The sequence below is a fragment of the Orcinus orca genome, chromosome 7, assembly GCF_937001465.1.
Source record: "Orcinus orca chromosome 7, mOrcOrc1.1, whole genome shotgun sequence".
NCBI classification, from domain to species: domain Eukaryota; kingdom Metazoa; phylum Chordata; class Mammalia; order Artiodactyla; family Delphinidae; genus Orcinus; species Orcinus orca.
Genome location: NC_064565.1, coordinates 48,022,870 through 48,049,016, shown reverse-complemented (window position 1 = coordinate 48,049,016; position 26,147 = coordinate 48,022,870). Strand labels below are relative to the sequence as shown.

At 38.8% G+C, this 26,147-nt stretch overlaps 1 protein-coding gene across 17 annotated transcripts in view; it reads right to left on the bottom strand.

Annotated features, from left to right (window-relative positions):
- PKP4 (plakophilin 4) overlaps positions 1 to 26,147 on the bottom strand; it is a 961,933-nt gene that overhangs the window by 47,993 nt on the left and 887,793 nt on the right. For 12 of the 17 annotated variants that reach the window (XM_049712690.1, XM_049712689.1, XM_049712685.1 and 9 more), the window contains 4 exons: positions 16,835 to 16,966; positions 16,534 to 16,724; positions 6,546 to 7,098; positions 1,275 to 1,463 (listed from right to left, as the gene is read on the bottom strand). In XM_049712690.1, the coding sequence (XP_049568647.1) occupies positions 1,275 to 1,463; positions 6,546 to 7,098; positions 16,534 to 16,724; positions 16,835 to 16,966 (1,065 nt within the window). The remainder of the gene's footprint in view (positions 1 to 1,274; positions 1,464 to 6,545; positions 7,099 to 16,533; positions 16,725 to 16,834; positions 16,967 to 26,147) is intronic. The other 5 variants (XM_049712693.1, XM_049712695.1, XM_049712692.1 and 2 more) reach the window with 3 other exon arrangements.

The window sequence follows — 26,147 nt, the reverse complement described above, 5'->3', positions numbered from 1 at the left end:
CTACTCCCTAAAATGACTGCGTGATGCTATATATAAAGTACTGTACATTGTATTTAACCTTTCTTTCCAAATTATTGCAGTAATTATCTCTCCAATGATTGTGTTCATATTCTTCCTGCAATTAACATATTTTAACACTATTTACTTCTTAATCCTAATAAAGAAATTCTTCAATTTACAGAACATAATGAGTGAAACATTTCTTCACTAACATCTATTAAAAATTGGTACATTTTATCAGGAGAAAAATACCACAGTGGACCAAACTGTCAGTTTTTGGCAAAGAACCAATTCAAATTCAGTCTTCTCCCTCATGGTGTTCTGTGAGGTATGGCTCCTAGAGCTGTGTCTTTAGGGAATTATCATTGCTACCTGGAATTCATTTATGGGCACGTTAATAAATCTGTACTAACTTTTTTTTTTTTTAAAGCAGCCTCTTGGGACTTTATAAGCCACGCCCGTAGCACAATCTGGCAGCTCACATGGCCACAGGTTCTAGCTTCTGCTCTATCAGCCGCTACGGTGTGACACAAATGTGAGTCTGGGGGTGCAAGGGTGTGATGCACTAGCTGCTTATTTTTCTTATTTTAAAAATTATTATTATTATTGTTTGGTCACACCACGTGGTATGTGGGATCTTAGTTCCCCAACCATGGCTCGAACCTGGGCCCCCTGCAGTGGAAGCACGGAGTTCTAACCACTGGACCCCTGGTGAATTCCTGTTCCCTATTTTTATAACTGCCATCATTGCATTCTGTCCCAGATTAAGTCCATCATAAGGAATATTTATTTCACATTCTATCACTTAAGAATTCAGAAGAGATTCAGTAACGAAAAAAGAGTAATACCACATACACTTGGGCTACATACATGCTAAATCAAAGATAAGCCAATAGCTCACGTAGGGATTTTCTCTAAATACGTGTTCTAGGAAACAAAAATTACAAAGAAATATTCCAAAAAAGGCTTTCCTTTCTATATCTGATATGCTTCTAACCTGAGGAGTCGGATTTATAGCTCAACAAACTTATTTGTGAATTAAAATATAATCACTGTGTTCACTGATCAGATTGAACTAAGGTAAAAATATATCACTTATAAGTAGGTACTAAATGAACTTCTGTTTTACTGTTTATTGATTTGCTTTCATGGCTGCTTATCTGACAACCAAATGGGCAATATGAATTCACTCTAACAGGAAATCCATCTCAATAAAATCCTCTACTCTTGGGCTGGTGAAATTGGGAAAGCAGCTGAACAGAGCTGATGCCCACCCGAACCTGTGCGGTACAGTGCTGTCTGCGATCCTTGGAGCTCCACGGTTCCGTGGTTTGGGCTGCGGTAAACTGGGCTGTAATAGGTCCTCCCCTCATAGATAGGAGTGATGTGCAAGTCGGGAGACACAGTTGAACGAAGGTCTTGTCCAAGCTGGCTGTGCTGACTAGCATAGGAACTCCGTAAGCCTACAGGCAGGAAAATTACATCATTAAAAAACTTGAAAGCTGTGGTGAGGTTAAAAGTATAACTCCTAAACAACAGGACCAAATGCTGAGTCTAGACACCAAACCTAGTGAGTTTTACAAAAGAGGGATAACAGATATGAATGGGATACCATATACATTCTAAAAATAAAACTTTCTCCTCTGGCAGCAGGATAAAAGTAAATTTTCTTAAAAAAATATAAGAAATTATTAAATGGTTTGATACTCTGAAATTCATCCCCCAACTGTAAGCTATTTTATGATGGTGACCAAAAAGAGAGCGCCGTCATGTCCCACACCTCTTTAAATCCCAACACTTAAGACGACACCTACATAATAGCACTTAGAAATAGGCTGATGTTCAAGAACTGTTCTGAACTTTGTCTCAATTCATTCATCCAAGATTTTTATAGAAAAAGGTGAAATTTTATGTTACAAAGTTTAAAATATCATCAGCGAACTAATAAGATTTATAAAGTATTCTTTTATTATTTGTTATCACAATTAAAAAAACAAAACAAGTGTTTTTCTAGGAATCCAAATACCAGATTCTTGTTTACCTTCTTTCTAGTGTAAAGGAAAAGTACAAAGTTAGTGTATTAAGTCATTTCAAATACTCTCATTCAAATTATTAATAATTAATGCAAATTTCAAACCCAAACTGTTATTTTCTTTAAAAAAGTGAATTAGTATATTCTACATTATGATGCTCAGAAATTTGTGAGGTGTCATCATTCATTAGTAAGTAAAATTTGTCACTTGGTAAGAATACCAACTAAGGTTACATTCTAAATACGAGCAAGAAAAAGCACAAACATATCTGAGGTCAGTCAGCATATATTCGCTTTTAAAAAGACTGCAAATAATCAACACAGTAACTAATTACCAAAAGACACGATTGCTCACATCTTGTTAGCTCAGTTAATCATATGACAACTAAAAGTGAATGGGCCTGAATGTGAGTGATAATTACATGTTGCTTAGTGAGGAGTGGCAAGAAAGTTAATACATTAAAGCTTCTAATATGAATGATTATTACCAACCCCGGACAGCAATGTGACATGGGAAGAAATTAAATGAACAAATGTGGGTTTTGGCTACTGGCTCCTCACTTGCTAAAATGAAGATCACAGGTTTATACAATCTTATAATTGGGAGCTCATTCAGCCAAATCTTCCCATTTTAAAATTGAGGAAACAGAGCCCCAAAGGAAATGTAGTTCATCCCCTTCAGAGAGCTACTTCCTGGTGGGGCTGAGAGGAAGCCCCCTCCATGATCTGTCATTGCACTGGACAAAGCTATTTCTCAAGGATCAATGAGACATGGTGTGAGAAACCTTGAACTGGACAGAGCCCTCCACAGACATAAGGTTAAGGAGGGAGGTTAGCTCACCAGGGGTTCATGGAAGCCCATGTAACTCTAAAGACCATATTATGATTGCTGTTGTAAAGTTCTCATCTGAGGATTTCAGCTTTTTATTCACTGGCAGATTTCTCATTCTTAGTACAGTATAAACTCCATTTCTTTATAGAGCCCAAGAGTATCTTGAACAAAAGTTGGAGGCATTGATTTTGTTAATGTAAAGTGGGCAGGAAAATGCACCTAGTTCTTGGAAATCTTATCAGTATGAGGCATTATTTTAATATTCACTAGAGCCCTTGATTTACTGTGAGACTCTGAAGATCGCAAACACTTGGGCGGAGGCAAGCTGAGCCCTGGATGCTCCTAAAGTTGGCTAAGCCGCCTTGGCTCACCACCACAGTGATGTGAAAAGAGACCAAAGCATTCTGCCCCGTTCAGAATGTGATATTCTCACTGTGCCAGGATCTAGCCGGAGTCTTCACTGGAATCCATATAATATGAAAACTTTCATAAACATTTACTATGATTTCACAAGAAAGGTAACCAAATGAGCTTGTTACCACTTACAACTATAAAAAGTATCCAATAAACAGCCCCCTGTTACAGGATTATTAGTGAGATGAAATGACTGTATGTGATAGACTATAACGGGAAATAAAAACTTAAGAATTATAGTGAAATAGCAATTTCTCGATATTAGAAATCTTTGTGAATAACATTATGATGGTAAATATTTCTGTTTACCTACTCATGCATTAAAACAAAAACACAACTACTGTAGATTAACATTTAAAAAATTACATAGCCCCTATAGATTAAGTAAAATGATTGTGCAGAAAGGCTATTATAACTTAATATCTTTTAAACTGGAAGACAAGTGATATGTTGCAATTCCACAAATACATACTAGTTTACCTACTTCAATGATATATTCCTTGTGATTTAAAACCTTTATATTTTAAGTCAGTAAAAACAAACATAAATTTATCTTCCAAATATGAATTCTTCTTATTCTCAAAACTTGTCTTGATATGCTATGATTATACTGAAATGAATATTTTCAGGCAGACATATTTTTCTGTTGTAGGAAGTAATTTATATACATCATTTAAATTATGATCACCAAATATCCAAGTGTCTGAATCTATTATAAAATATTGCTTTAGGCTTATCAATTAGCAGGTTATTAAGCCTTTGAAATCAGAAGCATAGTAAATATAATGACAAGCGCATCACTTTCTAAAATAAGAAAAAAAAAGAGAGGAATTTACAAATTAGGATCCACATTCAGACTAATTGGGCAGGTAGCTAGATGATGGAAACCAAAGCGTCCCTAGAACATTTTAAGAAATCCTTTACTTCTTTTGAAGACTGTCATATTCTAGGAAAAAAAAAAAATCCATAATAGGCTACGTATAATTTTTTTCCCCCTGAAACATAAAGTCTAACTTCACCTGCACTGTCAGAGAAGCAGGTTTTTTAAACCAAAGGAGATCAGCGCTCCAGGGTTAAACATGGAGACAGTACTTTATGTGCTCACTTTCTTTCCTGGGCTTCCTCTTCACTCTACTGCAAACATAGATTTCTGCACAGCCGTTGTTCACATACACGGGGCGGGGCTGGGGCACAGAAATCCTCAGAACTATTTATCTCTTAAGGTTTCCTTCAGAGACAGAATGTCGTAAATGATTCCACCTCACTCTGCTGCATACTTTTCAGAGGCATGCCAGAAAATATCTAAGCCAAGGACACCCCTCTAACGGCTGAATGAAAAAGAGGCAGTTTCTCCACTAGGAATTTCCTTGAGCTCAGAATCAAGTTCAATATTAATTCTTTGTGCAAGATTCTTCAATCAGAAAATTTCAAAAAGGCTTTACCTTTCCCAGCAGCCATACGGAAAGGATATTAATCTTACTTCACAAAATATTAAAAACTTCTGTAAATAAGAAATACCAAAAACAAAGTCAAAAGACAAATTACAAAATGAGAAAAATACCTGAGAAGTGTATTACAAGGGGTTAATTTATTTCAAGTATAATAAGCATTTACAAATTAAAAAAATAGACGACCTGAACTCACGGTTTGCAGAAAAGCAATAAAATGGCTGATAAACATATGAAATCATCAACCTCAGTCATTACTCAACACAGGCCACTTGAAACAATGAGGTACAGCTTTTTAACTGCCAGACTGGCAAAGATGAAACTCTTTGACATCATGCAGTGCTAGTGAAGGTGTAGGGAACATGCGCTCAAACTACTGGTATAAATAGAAATCTATAAAACCTTCCTGGGGGCAATTTGACAGTATTTCATTAAGAAAATATACACACATATTTTGATCCAGCAATTCTACTTCAAGAAATGGATCCCATAGTTATCTTAGTAGCTATGTGCAAATATGCAGGAGGAATAATATATATTGCATCATTGTCTCTAACAGCTAAAAATGAGAAAACCTAAATGTCCATTAATAGCAAAGTGATTAAATTATAATACATCTATAAAATAGGGTCCTAGGCATCCCTTGAGAGAATGAAGTAGAACTCTTGACATATTAAAAAATGAACAAGGTATAGAAGATATATATAATAGAATTCCAACAGCATTAAAAATAAAAAAGAAACACAATGTGTGCACATTTGTATGTGATGTATATACTCATATATGTAATCAAACATTCTGGAAGATACATAAACTGGTGAGTGGGACTGGGTGAGGGTAAAGAGAAGGCTGAGACTTTCACTTCTCAATTCGTATTTCCCTGCATAGTTTGAATTCTTTTTACCATTATGTATATGTTACTTTTAAAATATTATTTAGAACCCTAGCTAAAGATGAATTCATTTTAATCAAAAGAACAAGTCTATACATCATGTAGGGTACCCGCCGTGAAAAAACCCTGAAGGAAACAGTTGGACTACCAGTGACCTGGTTGGTGTCTTTCTGATTTAATACAAGTGGCATTTGAAGGTAGTAATTCATAAGAAATTTGTGCTTTCCCATCAGGATACTAAAAATCAAGGCAGTAAGTGAGGAAATCCATATTCTAGTCTACACTATTAGGGCATTTCTTTAAAAAACAAAATTTGAACAGACATTCTGATACCACCTTTTAACATATCTTAGGGTTTTGAGTATGGGTACGCCTAGCTAGTGAAAACTATTTCACTGTGAAAAACCTCAACGAACAGTTTAGAATTCCAACCAATTCTTCTAAAAAGCAAAAAAGTACCTCTTATATCCTAATATTGTGAGGGATGGGGGAAATGTATTCATTACAAAAGAGGTCTGGTGATATAAATGTGTGTAATTCGGTGCATTAAAAATTATAGAGTCCAGGGCTTCCCTGGTGGCGCAGTGGTTGGGAGTCTGCCTGCTGACGCAGGGGACGCGGGCTCTTGCCCCGGTCTGGGAAGATCCCACGTAACGTGGAGCAGCTGGGCCCGTGAGCCATGGCCACTGAGCCTGCGTGTCTGGAACCTGTGCTCCGCAGCGGGAGGGGCCACAGCAGTGGGAGGCCCAGGTACCGCAAAAAGAAAAAAAATTATAGAGCCTGAAAGACAAGTCAGCCTGAAGTCTGCAGTATAAATTTTAAGATAAAAATGTAAGCTTTTTTCCAAGTTACATGCTCTGTTTCAACAACGGTTACATGGAAGACTTTCCCGCTGGACTTTGTGTAGGGCTGTCCCCTTGTACTCACCTGTCAGGCTGTCTGGCCGAGGTGGAACCATCCTCTCGTAAATGTCATACTGCTGCTGTCCAAATTGTTCCATGTCATGAACAGTCCTTTGCAGTGAAGGTCCCAGATGCTGCGGTACGGCGGTCATCCCTGAGCGTTTGGGGGATAATGACCCCACCTGGCCTTGGGATGGGGAAGCTACTCGAGTCTGTGCATCCGTCAGGGTCAGTGGGGACCCCACTCTGGTGGTCGTTTGGTACTGAGGGGTTGGTCCGTTGGGACTGGAGGTCTGCCGGGAGGTGACCGACCCAATCCGACGTACAGCTGATGGGGAGGCGGGTCTCTGGGCAGAGTACGGAGAGGCTGCCCGCTGAGCAGGTAATGTGGTGGAGGAGTATGCACTGGGGTTCAGTGGTCGGGAGTCGGTCACTGATGGAGAGCCGAATCCACTACCAAGAGAAGTTCTCAGTGACCCCCTTGAAGGAGACACGCCTGTGCTGATAACATAAGAAGGAGACTGTGCTCTAGACGGAACTGAACTAACTCTTCTCATGGCCCGATTGGCTACTGATGGCTGATGAAAGGGGGAGAAAAGAGAATGGTTTATCCAGGGTTGTGTGTCCATTGTCATTACACAAAAAAATGTACATAGCTCACTATAGAATGTGAATTCACTATTTATTTTAGGCATCTAAGTTTCTCTTCCTTTTTTTGCTGTAGAGCTGGATCTTAATTTTTTCCTTATTCTGTTTTTCTTGTTCTACTATTTTTTTTTTTGGTGGTGCTTTAATCTCCAACTTTCCCCTTCAGAACACTAAAACCAACCAGTAAGGAGAGATCTAAAGACATTTAATATTCTTTTTTTCTTTTGTCTTTACATTATTTTACCCTCTGCCTACACATTTTCCACAACACATACTATGCTGTATTGCAAGTGTGAAGGGTCACTGGACCAGTGTACTTATTTTGTACCCTGCGAGTCAAAGTTTGGCTAAGTTAACCCATTTGTGTAAAACAAAAACAAAACAAACAAAACAAAACTTTTCCAATATGTTAATCTAGATAAAGCTAGAGCAGTATCTATAACTGCCTTTACAACTGTCTTTATGGGTTGGCCCCATTAACAAAAGGAAGGTTCTTTCAAAGTGGAATAATTGAACGTTTGGATAGGGCCTGTGCTCTCAGCTCTCCTCTGTGAGTGCTGCATTAGTGCGTTAGCCAAATCTATCTTTTCTTTTAGCTTAAGTGTGGCTGCTAGTGATTTCAGCCATTTCTTTCTACCTCCTTTGATTTATAAGCTCTTGTCTTAAGCTGGTGGATCAAAAGAGATGCAAATACAAGTACCCTCAATCTGTTCCAGCAGGAGGTATGCTCAAAATCTCTGCTGAGTTCTGGCCAGCTACAAATGACCAGACTGGGAAATGAAGAACATCTCTGCCAGGGCTATGAATCCATAGACTTTTGCAAACACTGAGTCTCAGATCCCTTTCTTGATGCAGGACAACAATGAAGAAGAATGGTGGCTGGACTGAGGCAGTGGGTTATAAGCTCAGGACCAAGGTTTTTCTGTATCTCCTTAGTGACTACTAGAGTACAGTTGTCATCAACCCCCTTTCACTTTTAGTTGGGGCAATAAAAGAAGAAAAGGGATGAGTCACAGACTTTGTATACTCTTAGATGCCATAAGAAGAAACATGTTTTGTCTCCACGTGTCATAAGCAGTTGGCTGGCTGAAACACCTGCTCTGAGACCACTTGGGTGCTCAAACTCAACAATTCTGGGAAGGCAATAGCCATGGAAAGGAGAAGATCTGGGGAGGGAAGGTGACTGAAAATAAACAATAAGGCAAGAAAGAGGGAGTTTAAAAATTAGTAGGCAGGAGAACACACAGTGTGCCTCAGGCTGTCACAACATCATGCCGGCCTCTGCCAACGCAGGCTCGCCCTGCATTCCAATTATAACTACCGTACCTCTCCATCCCCCCGTGTGAGTGAGCGAGAGCCCCCTAATCAGCCGCTGCTTTAACCCTGTCCAGTCTGGGCGGGAACAGAAGCCTCAGGGTGACCTACATGCAGAGATGGGACCAAAACCAAAGCTGAAACCCAGGAGCTGTGCGAACAAAGAGGAGAAAGGGAAATTTCTCTGTGCAGCCTCAGGAGCAGTGGATAAAATCCCCACAATCAACTTGAGGTACCCTGCATATGTGGAATACCAGAATAGACAATGCGTCAACCCAAAATTGAGGCGGTGGACTTTGGGTGCAACTGTAGACTTGGGGTTTGCTGTCTGCGACTAACTTGTTTCTGATATTTATGTTTATCTTAGTATAGTTTTTAGTGCTTGTTATCATTTGTGGATTTGTTTATTGGTTTGGTTGCTCTCTTCGTGTTTTTCAAATTGCTTTCTTATTTTTTTAATTTGAATTATTTTCTATTATTTTATTATTATTTTTCTTTCTTTTTTTCTCCCTTTTCTTCTGAGCCATGTGGCTGACAGGGTCTTGGTGCTCTGGCCTGGTGTCAGGCCTGAGCCTCTGAAAGGGGAGAGCCGAGTTCAGGACCTTGGACCACCAGAGACCTCCTGGCCCCACATAATATCAATCGGCAACAGCTCTCCCAGATATCACAGTCTCAACGTTAAGACCCAGCTCCACCCAACAGAGAGCAAGCACCAGCGCTGGATGCCCCATGCCAAATAACTAGCAAGACAGGAACACAACCCCACCCATTAGCAGAGAGGCTTCATAAAATCATACTAAGTTCACAGACACCCCAAAACACACCACTGGACGTGGCCTGCCCACCAGAAAGACAAGATCCAGCCCCACCCACCAGAACACAGGCACCAGTCCCCTCCACCAGGAAGCCTACACAAGCCACTGAACCAACCTCAACTACTGGGGGCAGACTCCAGAAACAACAAGAACTATGAACCTGCAGCCAGCGAAAAGGTGACCCCAAACACAGTAAGTTAAGCAAAATGAGAAGACAGAGAAATATGCAGGAGATAAATGAGTAAGGTAAAAACCAAACAGACAAAATAAATGAAGAGAAAATAGGGAGTCTACCTGAAAAAGAATTCAGAGTAATGATAGTAAAGATGATCCAAAATTGTGGAAATAGAATGGAGAAAATACAAGAAACGTTTAACAAGGACCTAGAAGAACTAAAGAGCAAATAAACAATGATGAACAACACAATAAATGAAATTAAAAATTCTCTAGAAGGAATTGATAGCAGAATAACTGAGGCAGAAGAACGGATAAGTGACCTGGAAGATAAAATAGTGGAAATAACTGCTGCAGAGCAGAATAAAGAAAAAAGAATTGAGGACAGTCACAGAGATCTCTGGGACAATAATGAACACATCAACATTCTAATTATATGGGTCTCAGAAGAAGAATAGAAAAAGAAAGGGCCTGAGAAAATATTTGAAGAGCTTATAGTTGAAAACTTCCCTAACATGGGAAAGGAAATAGTCAATCAAGTCCAGGAAGCGCAGGGAGTGCCACAAAAGACAAACCCAAGGAGAAACACACCGAGACACATAATAATCAAACTATCAAAAATTAAATGCAAAGAAAAGATATTAAAAGCAGCAGGGGAAAAGCAACAAATAACATACAAAGGAATCCCCGTAAGATTAACAGCTGATCTTTCAGTAGAAACTCTGCAAGCCAGAAGGGAGTGGCAGGACATATTGAAAGTGATGAAAGGGAAAAACCTACAACCAAGATTACTCTACCCAGCAATGAACTCATTCAGATTTGACAGAGAAATGAAAACCTTTACAGACAAGCAAAAGCTAAGAGAATTCAGCACCACCAAACCAGCTTTACAACAAATGCTAAAGGAGCTTCTCTAGACAGGAGACATAAGAGAAGGAAAAGACCTACAAGAGCAAACCCAAAACAATTTAAAAATGGTAATGGGAACATACATATTGATAATTACCTTAAATGTAAATGGATTAAATGCTCCAAACAAAAGACACAGATTGGCTGAATGGATACAAAAACAAGACCCATATATATGCTGTCTACAAGACACCCACTTCAGACCTAGGGACTCATACAGACTGAAAGTGAGGGGATGGAAAAATATATTCCATGCAAATGGAAATCAAAAGAAAGCTGGAGTAGCAATTCTCATTATCAGACAAAATAGACTTTAAAATAAAGATTATTACAAGAGACAAAGAAGGACACTACATAATGATCAAGGGATCAATCCAAGAAGAAGATATAACAATTGTAAATATTTATGCACCCAACATAGGAGCACCTCAATATATAAAGCAAATGCTAACAGCCATAAAAGGGGAAATTGACAGTAACACATTCATAGTAGGGGACTTTAACACCCCACTTTCACCAGTGGACAGAACATCCAAAATGAAATTAAATAAGGAAACACAAGCTTTAAATGACACATTAAACAAGATGGACTTAATTGATACTTATAGGACATTCCATCCAAAAACAATAGAATACGCTTTCTTCTCAAGTGCTCATGGAACATTCTCCAGGATAGATCATATCTCGGGTCACACATCAGGCCTTGGTAAATTTAAGAAAATTGAAATCATATTAAGTATCTTTTCTGATCACAATGCTATGAGACTAGATATCAATCACAGGAAAAAAACTGTAAAAAATACAGACACATGGAGGCTAAACACTATGCTATTAAATAACCAAGAGATCACTAAAGAAATCAAAGAGGAAATCAAAAGATATCTAGAGACAAATGACAATGAAAACACGGCAACCCAAAACCTATGGGATGAAGCAAATGCATTTCTAAGAGGGAAGTTTATAGCAATACAATCCTACCTCAAGAAACAAGAAAAATCTCAAATAAACAGCTTAACCTTACACCTAAGCAACTAGAGAAAGAAGAAGAACAACAAAAAAACCCCCCCAAAGTTAGCAGAATGAAAGAAATCATAAAGATCAGATCAAAAATAAATGAAAAAGAAATGAAGGACACAATAGCAAATATCAATAAAACTAAAAGCTGGTTCTTTGAAAAGATAGACAAAATTGATAAACCATTAGCCAGACTCATCAAGAAAAAAAGGGAGAAGTCTCAACTCAACGGAATTAGAAATGAAAAAGGAGAAGTAACAACTGACACTGCAGAAATACAAAGGATCATGAGAGATTACTATAAGCAACTATGTGCCAATAAAATGGACAACCTGGAAGAAATGGACAAATTCTTAGAAAAGCACAACCTTCCGAGACTGAACCAGGAAGAAATAGAAATATAAACAGACCCATCACAAGCACTGAAATTGAAACTGTGATTAAAAATCTTCCAACAAAAGTCCAGGACCAGATGGCTTCACAGGTGAATGCTACCAAACATTTAGAGAAGAGCTAGCACCTATCCTTCTCAAACTCTGCCAAAATAGCAGAGGGAGGAATACTCCCAAACTCATTTTACAAGGCCATCATCACCCTGATACCAAAACCAGACAAAGACGTCCCCAAAAAAGAAAACTACAGACCAATATCACTGATGAACCTAGATGCAAAAATCCTCAACAAAAATACTAACAAACAGAATCCAACAGCACATTAAAAGGATCATACACCATGATCAAGTGGCGTTTATCCCAGGAATGCAAGGATTCTTCAATATATGCAAATCAATCAATGTGATACACCATATTAACAAACTGCAGGATAAAAATCATATGATCATCTCAATAGATGCTGAAAAAGCTTTTGACAAAATTCAACACCCATTTATGATAAAAACTCTCCAGAAAGTAGGCATAGAAGGAACTTACCTCAACAAATAAAGGCCATATATGACAAACCCACATCGTCCTCAGTGGTGAAAAAGCCAACATCGTCCTCAGTGGTGAAAAACTGAAACCATTTCCTCTAAAATCAGGAACAAGACAAGGATGCCACGCTCACAAATATTATTCAACATAGTTTTGGAAGTTTTAGCCACAGTAATCAGAGAAGAAAAAGAAATAAAAGGAATCCAAATCGGAAAAGAAGAAGTAAAGCTGTCACTGTTTGCAGATGACATGATACTATACATAGAGAATCCTAAAGATGCTACTAGAAAACTGCTAGAGCTAATCAATGAATGTGGTAAAGTAGCAGGATACAAAATTAATGTACAGAAATCTCTTGCATTCCTATACACCAATGATGAAAAATCTGAAAGAGAAATTAAGGAAACACTCCCATTTACCTCTGCAATGAAAAGAATAAAACACCTAGGAATAAACATACCTAAGGAGACAAAAGATTGCAGGCAATCGGTGGCGTTTGCGGAGGCTGGCGTTTAGGGTGTCTGTGCTAGTTGCTGCTTTTGGTGCAAAAAATGCCTGGTTTGGCGGCCACAAGCCCTGCCCCATCTGAGTCGCAGGAGAAGAAGCCTCTGCAGCCCTGCTGTGCCTGCCCAGAGACCAAGAAGGTGTGCGATGCGTGATTGAGAAAGGACAAGAGAACTGTGGACACCTAATTGAGGCCCACAAGGAATGCAAAAGTTTTCTGTATGCAGAAAACTATAAGACACTGATGAAAGAAATTAAGGATGATACAAACAGATGGAGAGATATACCATGTTCTTGGATTGGAAGAATCAACATTATGAAAATGACTATACTACCCAAGGCAATCTACAGATTCAACGTGATCCCTATCAAACTACCAATGGCATTTTTCACAGAACTAGAACAAAAAATTCACAATTTGTATGGAAACACAAAAGACCCCAAGTAGCCAAAGCACTCTTGAGAAAGAAAAACGGAGCTAGAGGAATCAGGCTCCCTGACTTCAGTCTATAATACAGAGCAACAGTAACCAAGACAGTATGGTACTGGCCCCAAAACAGAAAATACAGATCAATGGAACAGGATAGAAAGCCCAGAGATAAACCCATGCACATATGGTCACCTTATCTTTGATAAAGGAGGCAAGAATATAAAATGGAGAAAAGAATTCTCTTCAATAAGTGGTGCTGGGAAAACTGGACAGCTACATGTAAAAGAATGAAATTAGCACCCTCCCTAACACCGTATACAAAAATAAACTCAAAATGGATTAAAGACCTAAATGTAAGGCCAGACATTATAAAACTCTTAGAGGAAAACATAGGCAGCAGACTCTTTGACATAAATCACAGCAAGATCCTTTTTGACCCACCTCCTAGAGAAATGGAAATAAAAACAAAAATAAACAAATGGGACCTAATGAAACTTCACAGCTTTTGCACAGCAAAGGAAACCATAAACAAGACAAAAAGACAACCCTCAGAATGGGAGAAAATATTTGCAAATGAAGCAACTGACAAAGGATTAATCACCAAAATATATAAGCAGCTCATGAAGCTCAATGTCAAAAATACAAACAACCCAATCCAAAAATGGGCAGAAGACCTAAATAGACATTTCTCCAAAGAAGATATACAGATAGCCAACAAACACATGAAAGGATGCTCAATATCACTAATCATTAGAGAAATGCAAATCAAAACTACAATGAAGTATCACCTCACATCAGTCAGAATGGCCATCATCAAAAATCTATAAGCAATAAATGCTGGAGACAGTGTGGAGAAAAGGGAACCCTCCTGCACTGTTGGTGGGAATGTAAATTGATACAGCCACTATGGAGAACAGTATGGAAGTTCCTTAAAAAACTAAAAATAGAACTACCATACCATACCATATAACAGCAATCCCACTACTGGGCATGTACCCTGAGAAAACCATAATTCAAAAAGAGACATGTACCACAATGTTCATTGCAGCACTATTTACAGTGGCCCGGACATGGAAGCAACCTAAGTGTCCATTGACAGATGAATGGATAAAGAAGATGTGGCACATATACACAAGGGAATATTACTCATCCATATAAAGAAATGAAATTGCGTTACTTGTAGTGAGATGGAGGGACCTAGAGTCTGTCATAGAGAGTGAAGTAAGTCAGAAAGAGAAAAACAAATACTGTATGCTAACACATATACATGGAATCTAAAAAAAAAAAAAAAAAAAAAAAAAGGTTCCAATGAACCTGGGGCAGGACAGGAATAAAGACACAGAAGTAGAGAATGGACTTGAGGACACGGTGAGGGGGAAGGGTAAGCTGGGATGAAGTGAGAGAGTAGCACTGACATATATACACTATCAAATGTAAAATAGTTAGCTAATAGGAAGCAGCCATGTTGCACAGGGAGATCAACTCGGTGCTTTGTGACCACCTGGAAGGGTGAAATAGGGAGGGTGGGAGGGAGATGCAAGAGGGAGGGGATATGGGGATATACATATACATATAGCTGATTCACTTTGTTATACAGCAGAGACTAACACAACATTGTGAAGCAATTATACTCCAAAAAAGATGTTAAAAAAGAAAAAACAAAACAAAACAAAAAAATTAGTAGACAGTTGGAAAATTAAAATCTGTACTTGGGGTTTACTAATAGTGCTAAAGATAATTTAAAAAATCCCACACATAAGCTGTTTACTATCAAAATGGGATGACACTTGGCCCAGATATCTAGAAATTGTGTTCCCCAGAATACATGCAAGTTCAGTTTTAAAGATGGTCTTGCAATCTCCAGGAACAAAATTAACTTACCGTAAGTTAAAAAATAAATAAATTAATTAAAAAGGTCTCATGGCCACTCTTAGGGGCAAAATAGACAATCTGTGTAATTAATTATTGTTCGTTAAGTGTGACTTCAGACCTGCCAACATAGAAATTCACCTAAGCAGATGAACTCCTGTAAGCATTTAGTCCAAAGTTTCCCAGAGTGTTTCATCAGAGCATCCCTAACAGCAGAGGAGTAAATGTACCATCTGAGGAATGGAGCTGGTGGAGAGGGGTCTGCAGCTGGAAGTAGTTTGCTATGGGCACAAGATTTCCTGTCTTACCTTAAAATTCATGCACCATATTTGTGTTTGTTTTAATACAGAAATGTTTCTTTTCTTTCTTTTTTTTTTTTTTTGTGGTACGCAGGCCTCTCACTGTTGTGGCTTCTCCCGTTGCGTACCACAGGCTCCGGACGCGCAGGCCCAGCGGCCATGGCTCACGGGCCTAGCTGCTCCGCGGCATGTGGGATCCTCCCGGACCAGGGCACGAACCCGTGTTCCCTGCATGAGCAGGCGGACTCTCAACCACTGCGCCACCAGGGAAGCCCCAGAAATGTCTCTTAATACTTAAAAGTTTCCCTTAAATTGCTGAGCCAAAGTCGTTTGGTGTTTCTCCTTTGGCATTGCGAATGTTGGCCCGCTGCTGTGTGTACCTTCAGGGCTTCCTGTATCGCATTAAGAGAAGCTTAGGGTTCGCCTGACTTCTTTGATCATCTTGCCATTTTTCAGCTCCAGAGAAATCACGGGGGTACTTGGACAGAGAGATCCTCACTACTTATTGCCACTCGGGACTCCTATTACTTTTATTAATTCTGGCATATGCTGGTGGACTGAGGTGAATAAAGTGGCAGTGAGTGAGGAGTTAAGGAGTTTTTATAAATACATATGCATTATTATTTTTGACTATCAAGTAAGAAAACCTTAACAGAATAGTTATGCTTCTGTATAGTAGCTCCCTATAGGCAGGAATAACTATATTCTAGCAAAGCAAAAGAATACGTTTTCAGAGAACAATTCCAATGATGAAGGCAAAAACTTTGGTTAGAATGGGCCAGGCCCATTTTGTGCAGGTGTGGGAATAGTGCTTTGCCCTCTAGAACTCTTTACAGCATATTTTAGCTCTAGTATTTTTAGGAACTCATAACCCCTCAGGGACTAGAACATTCCACCCAATCCTCTCACACTCTCCGTGGACTATTCCCCTCATGCCAAACTTGCTGCTTACAGAAAAATTACTCTCCAACGTCTAGAATTTATCAGAATTCATTAATAGGAACTAATGCAGTTTTAGATTTCAAGAGTAAAATTTCATTAACATCATGGACTCATAGTGTAAAATAAGTCCATTTTTAAAAAAAGGATCGAGATGTATTTGGCTTACCTGAACCAGTGTTTGTCCTTCAGCTCTTGAATTCCTCACCAGGTGGTTATTAGTTGATCCTATGAATGAATGTTGTGGCCTATTATCTGCCTTACTCAAGTTCTGGCTGTTGTGGAAACTCCCTGCTTCCTGGTATCCACTGTCGGAATAAGAATTCATTTGTGTTGAACTTCTTGAGTTACCCAATGATCCTGAAGGAATGAAACCAGCAGAATATATCTTCATTTTACACTTCTGATGCTCATTTTCAAAATGGAAGTATTAAAAGCAAATCTAATACTTAGAAGATAATACAACAGACCCTCACTTTCATGGAGAGACGTCTGTTCTGGTGAGTAGAGGGTTCCTTGCTCTGGCTCTGTCCTGATGAGATAGTTATTGGGATGGACAGCGTCTGAAGCTCTAGGTTTGTTTACACCAGTATTTGGCACATCTGGAAGAAGATAAGTTTAATCAGCTAAACTCAACGAAAATAATACATAAAAACTTGCTAAAAAAAGGGTTCAGGTATTTGTCAGTAATGTCTTATAATCTTAATACAAGACTATTAACTCAAGACTTCATACAAGTTAATACAAGACTATTTTCACCTTAAACTGCACAGTCATTTTGACTCTTTTCTCTATGAAAGTGTTCCATATACTCAGTTTATTAATATATTTTGCTAAATTTCATGAATGTTTCTCATCCTGATTACCAGCCACAAATTAACTTACATACTACATTAAATTAAAATCTGAAAACTGACCTTGTTACCCCTTGGAAAACTCACCTCTCAGGGTGAGTTCCTCCAAGAGGATTAACAGATGGAGTGAGAAGGGTGACTATGTAAAAAAAGATCCTCCATATCTCAAACTGTTGAAATGAAAACTTGCATGATATTCACATTATTGAGCTTGGTGATGAAACCTCTGAAGGTAGGGCTAGCTTTTTATGTCACATTTCATATCATCTAAAATCAAAGGAACTCTGTGCAGAGTTTTCAGAATTGCCAACAATGGAAATTTAAATTTCTTATCCATTTGCTTATTTTATTCTTATAGTCTTTACAAAATGAATATAGACAAATCTAACCTCATTATTGTTTTCTTTACTCAAATCTGTCTCGCCCATTATCTTGTTTTATTTTCAACTGTATCATTTTGCCATCTTGAACTTAAAAAACAAAACAAAACAACTTATCTTCTTCCCGATTCCAACCCCTTTTTTATGCTGTAAATTTAGGTGGTGTAGCTTTTACTGCCTTTTCCCAGTTCTAATCAAATATGTTCTATTTCCTCTAGGTTCTTCAAAATATATTTGCTCATATTCTGATTATATTCATGACAAGTCTTTCTTTCCTCAAGTTTAACCCTCATGTTGCTAACAAACATTTTTTTCAGGAATGTCACTTCACTCTCACTTTACAGATTTAAATCGAATCGGTATCACATTCTGAGTTTAACACACAATCCTAAGGATTGAAATTAGTCTTTCCTTTCTGACTTTCTTTCTTTAACTATTTATTAAGGCCCTACTATATGCCAGGCTCTAAGCATGCAGCTGAGAAAAGATACAGTGTTTGTGTGTCACCGTGCATGCACATGTTTGTGTTACTGTCGGGGGAAAGGAGCTTAGGAAAAATTTCCTAAAGGAAGTAATATCTAAGCAGTATCCACTTACCACAGGAGGCCAGTTTGCCCTTTCTTTATAGCACTTATCACCATCTCTCTCCACTAGACTATAAGCTCAAAGCAGGCAGGGACTTTTGTCTGCTTTGTTTACTGTTGTATCCTCAGTGCCTAGGATAGGTGCATAGCACTCAGTAGGTGCTCAGTAAATATTTATTGAACAAACAAATTCCCAGTAAGAATAGCAGCTTCTCTTTATTGAGCACTGATTCATGCCTGGCATTGTGCTGTGGGCTTTACTTTATTGTGTTCAATAAGGTTTGTCTATGAAAAGCAAAGTAAAACTTTTAGGCATTGCTGATCAAGCTAGTTTGGAAAGTGAATATAGGGTTTACAGGAGAACTGGGATGCCACAATTCTAAACCTTTAACTTGATGTCAGATTCAAGCCAAGGTTTTGTTTCCTAGCCTCCAGAAAGATTTGCTGACATTCTTCATATAGGTTTTTGATGAACCTGTCTCTAGGTTTATCATTTGACATTACACTTCTAGGTAGCAGAACTCTGTGATAGTTCTGAATTCTTTTTTTTTTTTTTTTTTTGCGGTACGCGGGCCTCTCACTGTTGTGGCCTCTCCTGTTGTGGAGCACACGCTCCGGCCTCGCAGGCTCAGCGGCCATGGCTCACGGGCCCAGCCGCTCTGCGGCATGTGGGATCTTCCCGGACCGGGGCACGAACCCGTGTCCCCTGCATCGGCAGGCGGACTCTCAACCACTGCGCCACCAGGGAAGCCCTGAATTCTTAAGTTTGGAATTTCAATACAGATTTCAGATTGTATGTGGATTCCCTGGTACACACGGAAACATGATCTAAGTCTGTATCAGGCTGATAATAGTGAAGGGTAATCTGCTTCATTTGTAAGTCTTCTGTCTTTCCACAGTTCTAAACACTCTTACACAGCAATTCTTGAAGGAGTTTTACTAGGGACTGAGTAAAATACATAGTTTGCTAGGTTATAAGAGTTTTACAGGGAATGGAATGCCTCAGAGAAGCTAAACAAGAGAGGACCTGAGATCAGAGCTAGGTAATCCACCTTTATTTCATCCAGGAACGGAACACTGGAAAATCACAAAGGAAATGGCAACAAACTATAGACATGGAAGCACCAATCTGGCAGTTTCAAGCATTGGCATAATGGAAAAGTGTGCCACTTTTAAAAAGAAAAAGACGTTTAGATAGCTCCTAGCTTCAGCTTTAGCACAAGATAAAACCTGGGATACCATTACATCAAAGCTCTTGGCTTGGAAACACTAGGTGGCATGCAGTGTCAGAATCTGAAAAATTATCACCATGGAAACCAAAACCATTAGAGTTCTGTGTATGTCTCTCTCTTTTTAACCATTAGGAGATATTATTTAAATAAGAAAAGAAAAAGAGACACGCTAAAAATCTGTACTTCAGCAATTTTGTCTCTTTATCCAATGGAACATTTTCTCACAAACCAGGTGACAAGCAATTGTGCTCATTTACACTCTTTTCTAAGAGAAGCTATTTAAAATAATCTTGATGGGATCAAGATGGCAGAGTAGGAGGATCCTGAGCTCACTTCCTCCTACGGATACACAAAACTGCAACTATGGCTAGAACAACCATGTCTGAGAATGGCCTGAAGACTAGTAGAACAGATTTTCTACAACTGAGGATATAAAGAAAAGTCCACATTGAGATGGGTAGGAGGGGGAGATACACGGTCTAGTCAGAACGCACACACTTAGTGCAGCAACCCACAAACGGGAGAGATATTACAACTGTGGAGGACCCCTGAGGAGCGAGGGACCCAAGTCCCACGTCACGCTCCCCAGACCAGGGGAGCTGCACAAGGAAGACCAGCCCCCATAACGTCTGGCTTTGAAAACCAGCAAGGCTTAAGTCTGGAAGAGCCAGAGGGCTGTGGGAAACCAAGACTCTGCCCATAAAGAGCTCACACACAAACTCACCTGTTCCAGGTACCAGGGCAGAAGCAACAGCCTGAAAAGCATCGAGGTCATATGAGAAGGAGATTCACTGACTATTTGGGGGTATGTGCCAGACGGCAGGTATCTGGTGGAACTTCCTTTGGGAATGGAAACACTGTCAGATGCCGTTATGTTACTTTTCACTTTCCTTCCCCCTGGCTGACCTGTTGCTGGCAGCTGCCATTTCTGTTTCTCTTTTCTCAACCTAACTAACACTGTGCACCCTCCCCAGGTGTTCCTGAGGACCAGCCCTGCACAACCCACCTGCCCCAGCGGGCCCCTTTAAAGTGGTTCTCACTCTGCCCCAGCCAGTGGGTAGTCCCAGCCAGCACTGGCACCCCTCCAAAGTGGCTCTCACTCCAGGGAGCTAGCTCAGCATATCAGCATGTCTGCAACAGTTCCGGCTGGCCTTGCAGCCAGTTGAGCTGGGGACCAGCCCCACACATCAGTGTGCCTGCAGCAGTTGAGGAAAAACCTATCAGCTGGCTGGACCAAGGGGGTGAGCACAGCCTAGCAGAGTGCCTGTAGCAATAGTGGTCTAACCACAACAAGAGGGCACACACAGGGGTAGCCCTGGATATCCTGGCTCTTGTGACCAGGAGGAATTGTAATACTGGACCCCACAGGGGACTTTCTATATAAGACCACCTTTTCAGGACCAGGAGAAATAGATGATATGCCTAATGCATAGAAACAAACACAGAGAGTTAGACAAATGAGAAGACAAAGGAATAGCTTCCAAATGAAAAAAACAAGACAGAAACTCAGAAAAAGAACTAAACAAAATGGAGATAAACAATTTACCAGGTAGAGTTCAAAATAATGGTCATAAAGATGCTCACCAAACTAGGATGAAGAATGGATGAACTCAGGGAGAACTTCAAAAAAGAGAGAGAAAATATAAAAAAGAACTAATCAGAATTGAAGAATAAAATAACTGAAGTAAAAAACACACTAGAGGAAATCAACAGCAGATTAGAGGATGCAGAATAACATATCAATGATATGGAAGACAGGATGGTGAAAATCACTGAGTAAGAAGAGCAAAAAGGAAAAAGAATTTAAAAAATGAGGATAGTTTAAGGGACTACTGCAACAACATCAACTATCTAACATTCACATTACAGGGTCTGTAGAAGGAGAAGAGAGAGAGAAAAGGACAGAAAATCCATCTGAAGAAACAATGGCTGAAACTCCCCTAACCTGGGGAAGAAAACAGATATCCAGGTGCAGGAAGCACAAAGTCCCAAATAAGATGAACTCAAAGAGATCCACACCAAGACATAATTAAATGGCAATAGTTAAAGATAAAGAGAGAAAAACAAAAAGTCACATACAAGGGTTAATATGCCATAAGGCAATTGGCTGATTTTTCAGCAGAAACTTTACAGGCCATAAAGGAGTGGCATGATATAGTCAAAGTAATGAAAGGAAAAACTTACGACCAAGAATACCCTACCCAGCAAGATTATCATTCAGAATTGAGAGATAAAGAGTTTTCCAAACAAGTAAAAGCTAAAGAAGTTCATCATCGCTAAACTGGTCTTAAAAAATGTTAAAAGGACTTTTTTAAATGGAAAAGAAAAGGCTATAACTAGAAACAAACAAACAAATGAACAAGATGAAAGAAAAAAATAGCACTGGTGAAGGGAAACATTTAGTAAAAGTAGTGGATCGACCACCTAAAAGGTCAGTGTGAAGGTTAAAGGACAAAAGTAGTAAAATCATCTATATCTAAAAGAATGAGTTAAGTGATACACAAAATAAAATAAAATATGACCTCAAAAACATAAAATGTTCAGGGAGGGGAGTAAAAAAAGTAGTGCTTTTAGAAACTGCACAAACTTAAGTGACCATCAACTTAAAATAGACTGCTATATTCATAGGCTGTTATATATAAAACTCATGGGAACCACAAACCAAAAACCTGTAACAGATACACAAAAAATAAAGAGAAAGAAATATAAACATTACACTAAAGAAAGCCATCCAATCACAAGGGAAGAGAACAAGAGAAGAAGGAAGGAACATAGAAGAAGTATAAAAACAGCCAGAAAACAATTAACAAAATGGCCATGGGGTTTCCCTGGTGGCGCAGAGGTTGAGAGTCCACCTGCCGATGCAGGGGACACAGGTTTGTGCCCGGGTCCGGGAGGATCCCACATGCCGCGGAGCGGCTGGGCCCCTGAGCCATGGTCCCTGAGCCTGCGCATCTGGAGCCACTGCTCTGCAGCGGGAGAGGCCACAATGGTGAGAGGCCCGCATACCGCAAAAAAAAAAAAAAAAAAAGGCCATAAGTATGTTCCTATCAATAATTACTTTTAATGGAAATAGACAACATGCTCCAGTCAAAAGACATAGGGTGGCAGAATGGATTAAAAAAACAAGACCCATATATATGCTGCCTACAAGAGACTCACTTCAGATCCAAACACACAAATGAAGGGATGGAAAAAGATGTTCCATGCAAACAGAAATGAAAAGAAAGCTGGGGTAGCAATACTTCTATCAGGCAAAATAAAATTTAAAATACAGACTGTGACAAGAGACAAAGAAGGGCATTACATAATGATAATGGTATCAATCCAACAAAAGGACATAACTTGTAAACAGTTATGCACCCAACACAGGAGCACCTAAATTCATAAAGAGAAATACTGACAGCAGTACGATAATAGGGGACTTTAACACCCCACTTACATCAATGGACAGATCAACCAGACAGTCAATAAGGGAACATTGACTTTAAACAACACATTAGACCAAATAGACTTAATGTGTGTGTATATATATATATACACACACACACACAATACACATTCTTTTCTAAGGCACATGGAACATTCTCCAGGATGGATCACATGTTAGGCCACAAAACAAGTCTCGATAAATTTATGAAGACTGAAATCACATCAAGTATGTTTTCTGACCATAATAGTATGAAACTAGAAATCAATAACGAGAAGAAAACTGGCAAAACCACAAACACCTGAAGGCTAAACAACATGCAACTAAACAACCAATGGGTCAATGAAGGAATCAAAGAAGAAATAAAAAAATACTTTGAGACAAAGTGGAAACACAATATTTCAAAATCTATGGGACTAGGCAAAATCAGTTTTAAGAGGGAAGTTTTAGTGATACAGGACTACCTCAGGAAACAAGAAAATTCTGAAATAAATAATCTAACCTTACACCTAAAGGAACTGGAAAAAGAACAAAGCCCAAAGTTAGCAGAAAGAAGGAAGTAATAAAGATTGGAGCAGAAATAACTAAAATAGAGACTAAAAAACAATAGAAAAGATCAATGAAACTGAAAGCTGGTTCTCTGAAAAGATAAAATTGATAAACCTTTGGCTACACTCATCAAGAAAAACAGAGAGGGGACTCAAATAAATAAAATCAGAAATGAAGCAGGAGAAGTTACAACTGACACCACACAGAGGATTGTAAGAGATTACTTCAAAGAATTACACGCCAACAAATCAGATAACCTAGAAGAAATGGATCAATTCCTAGAAACACAAAATCTTTTAAGACTGAATCAGGAAGAAACAGAAAATCTGAGCAGACTGATTGCTAGTAATGAAATTAAATCAGTAATAAAAAAAACTCCCAACAGACAAAAGCCCAGGCCCAGACTGGTTTCACGTTTCACAGGTGAATTCTACCAAACAAACGAAACAAAAGAAAAGTTAAGACCTATCCTTCTCAAACAAATCCAAAAAACCCCATGCTTATATGGTCAATTATTTACTACAAAGAAGCCAAGAATATGCAATGGGGAAAGGCAGTCACTTCAATAAATGGTGTTAGGAAAACTGGATAACTACATGCAAAAGAATGAAACTGGGTCACTTTTTTTTTTTTTTCTTACAACACATACAAAAATAAAATCAAAATGGATTAAAGACTCAAATGTAAGATCTGAAACCATAAAACCCTAGAACAAGACACAGGCAGTACACTCTTTGACACCAGTCTTAGCAATATTTTTTTGGATCTGTCTCCCCAGGCAAGGACAACAGAAGCAAAAATAAACAAACGAGACTACCTCAAACTAAACAGCTTTCGTACACCAACAAAACAAAAAGGTACCCCACTGACTGGGAGAAGATATTTGCAAATGATATATACGTTAAGGGGTTAATATTCAAAATACATAAAGAACTCATACAAATTAACATCAAAAAAACCAAAAAACAAGAAATAATTCAATTAAAAAATGGGCAGAGGACTTGAATAGACTTTTTTTTTTTAACATCTTTATTGGGGTATAATTGCTTTACAATGGTGTGTTAGTTTCTGCTTTATAACAAAGTGAATCAGTTATACATGTACATATGTCCCCCTATCTCTTCCCTCTTGCGTCTCCCTCCCTCCCACTTGAATAGACATTTTTATAAGGAAGACATACAGATGATCAACAGATACATGAAAAGATGCTCAACATCACTAATCATACGGAAATATAAATCAAAACCACATGCGCTATCACCTCACAGCTGTCAGAATGGTTATTATCAAAAAGACAAAAATCAAGTGTTGGTGATGATGTGGAGAAAAGAAAACCCTTGGGTACTGTTAGTGGGATTGTAAATTGGTGCAGCCATGATGGAAAAGAGTGTGGAGGCTCCTCAAAATATTAAAAAATAGAGCTACCATATGATCCAGCAATTTCACTTCTGGATATTTATCTGAAGAAAATAAAAGCATTAATTTGAGAAGATATATGCACTCATATGTTCACTGCACCATCACTTACAATAGCCAAATACGGAAGCAGCCCAAGTGTCCATCAATGGATGAATGGGTAAAGATGTGGTATTCCCTTGTGTGAATATTACTTGGCCATAAAAAAGAATGAGATTTTGCCATTTGCCACAACACGGACAGACCTAGAGGGTATCATGCTAAGTGAAGTAAGTCAGACAATGACAAATACCATATGATTTCATTTATATGTGGAAGCTAAAAACCAAAACAGAAACAGACTCATAGACACAGGGAAAGAAATTAGCTCTCAAGGGATGGGTGTGGGGGGATGGTTGGCAAAACTGGTGAAGGGGCTTAAGAGGTACAGACTTCCAGTTATAAAATAAATAAGTCATGGGGACATAATGTACAGCACAGATGAACCTAGGGGCAGGGCAGGAATAAAGATGCAGATGTAGAGGATGGCCTTCAGGACATGGGGCGGGGGAGGGGTAAGCTGGGACGAAGTGAGAGAGTGGCATGGACATATATATACTACCAAATGTAAAACATAGCTAGTGGGAAGCAGCCCCATAGCACAGGGAGATCAGCTCGGTGCTTTGCGATGACCTAGAGGGGTGGGATAGGGAGGGTGGGAGGGAGATGCAAGAGGGAGGAGATATGGGGATACATGTATGCATATGGCTGATTCACTTTGTTGTATAACAGAAACTAACACAGTATTATGAAGCAATTATACTCCAATAAAGATGTAGTAAATAGAAAAAGAGAATATAATCAACAATATCCCAATAACTCTGTACAGTGACAGATAGTTACTAGACTTATTATGATCAATTTGTAATGTATATAAATGTCAAATCACAATGTCATACACCCAAAACTAATATTGTATATCAACTATGCTTTAATTAAAAAATAAATAAATAAATAATCTTACACAGATCAAGTACAAATTGTAAGATACATTATTCCATACTGGTCACCCTAGCAGTAAAACTTAACAGAATTAGAATCTCAATGCAAACACAAACGAAATCAACAAAATTACCCCCAAGTAATATGATCATCTGCCCTCTAAATGTTAGTATCTGTTTCTTATACTTTTATTTTTTTACTTTTTGGCTGTGCCGTGTGGCATGCAGTATCTCAGTTCCCTGAACCCATGCCCCTGCAGTGGAAGCACAGAGTCTTAACCACTGGACCATCAGGGAAGCCTATGTTTCTTATAGTTTTAAATGCAATGCCTCAGAAAACAGAATATAGAAAAGGACA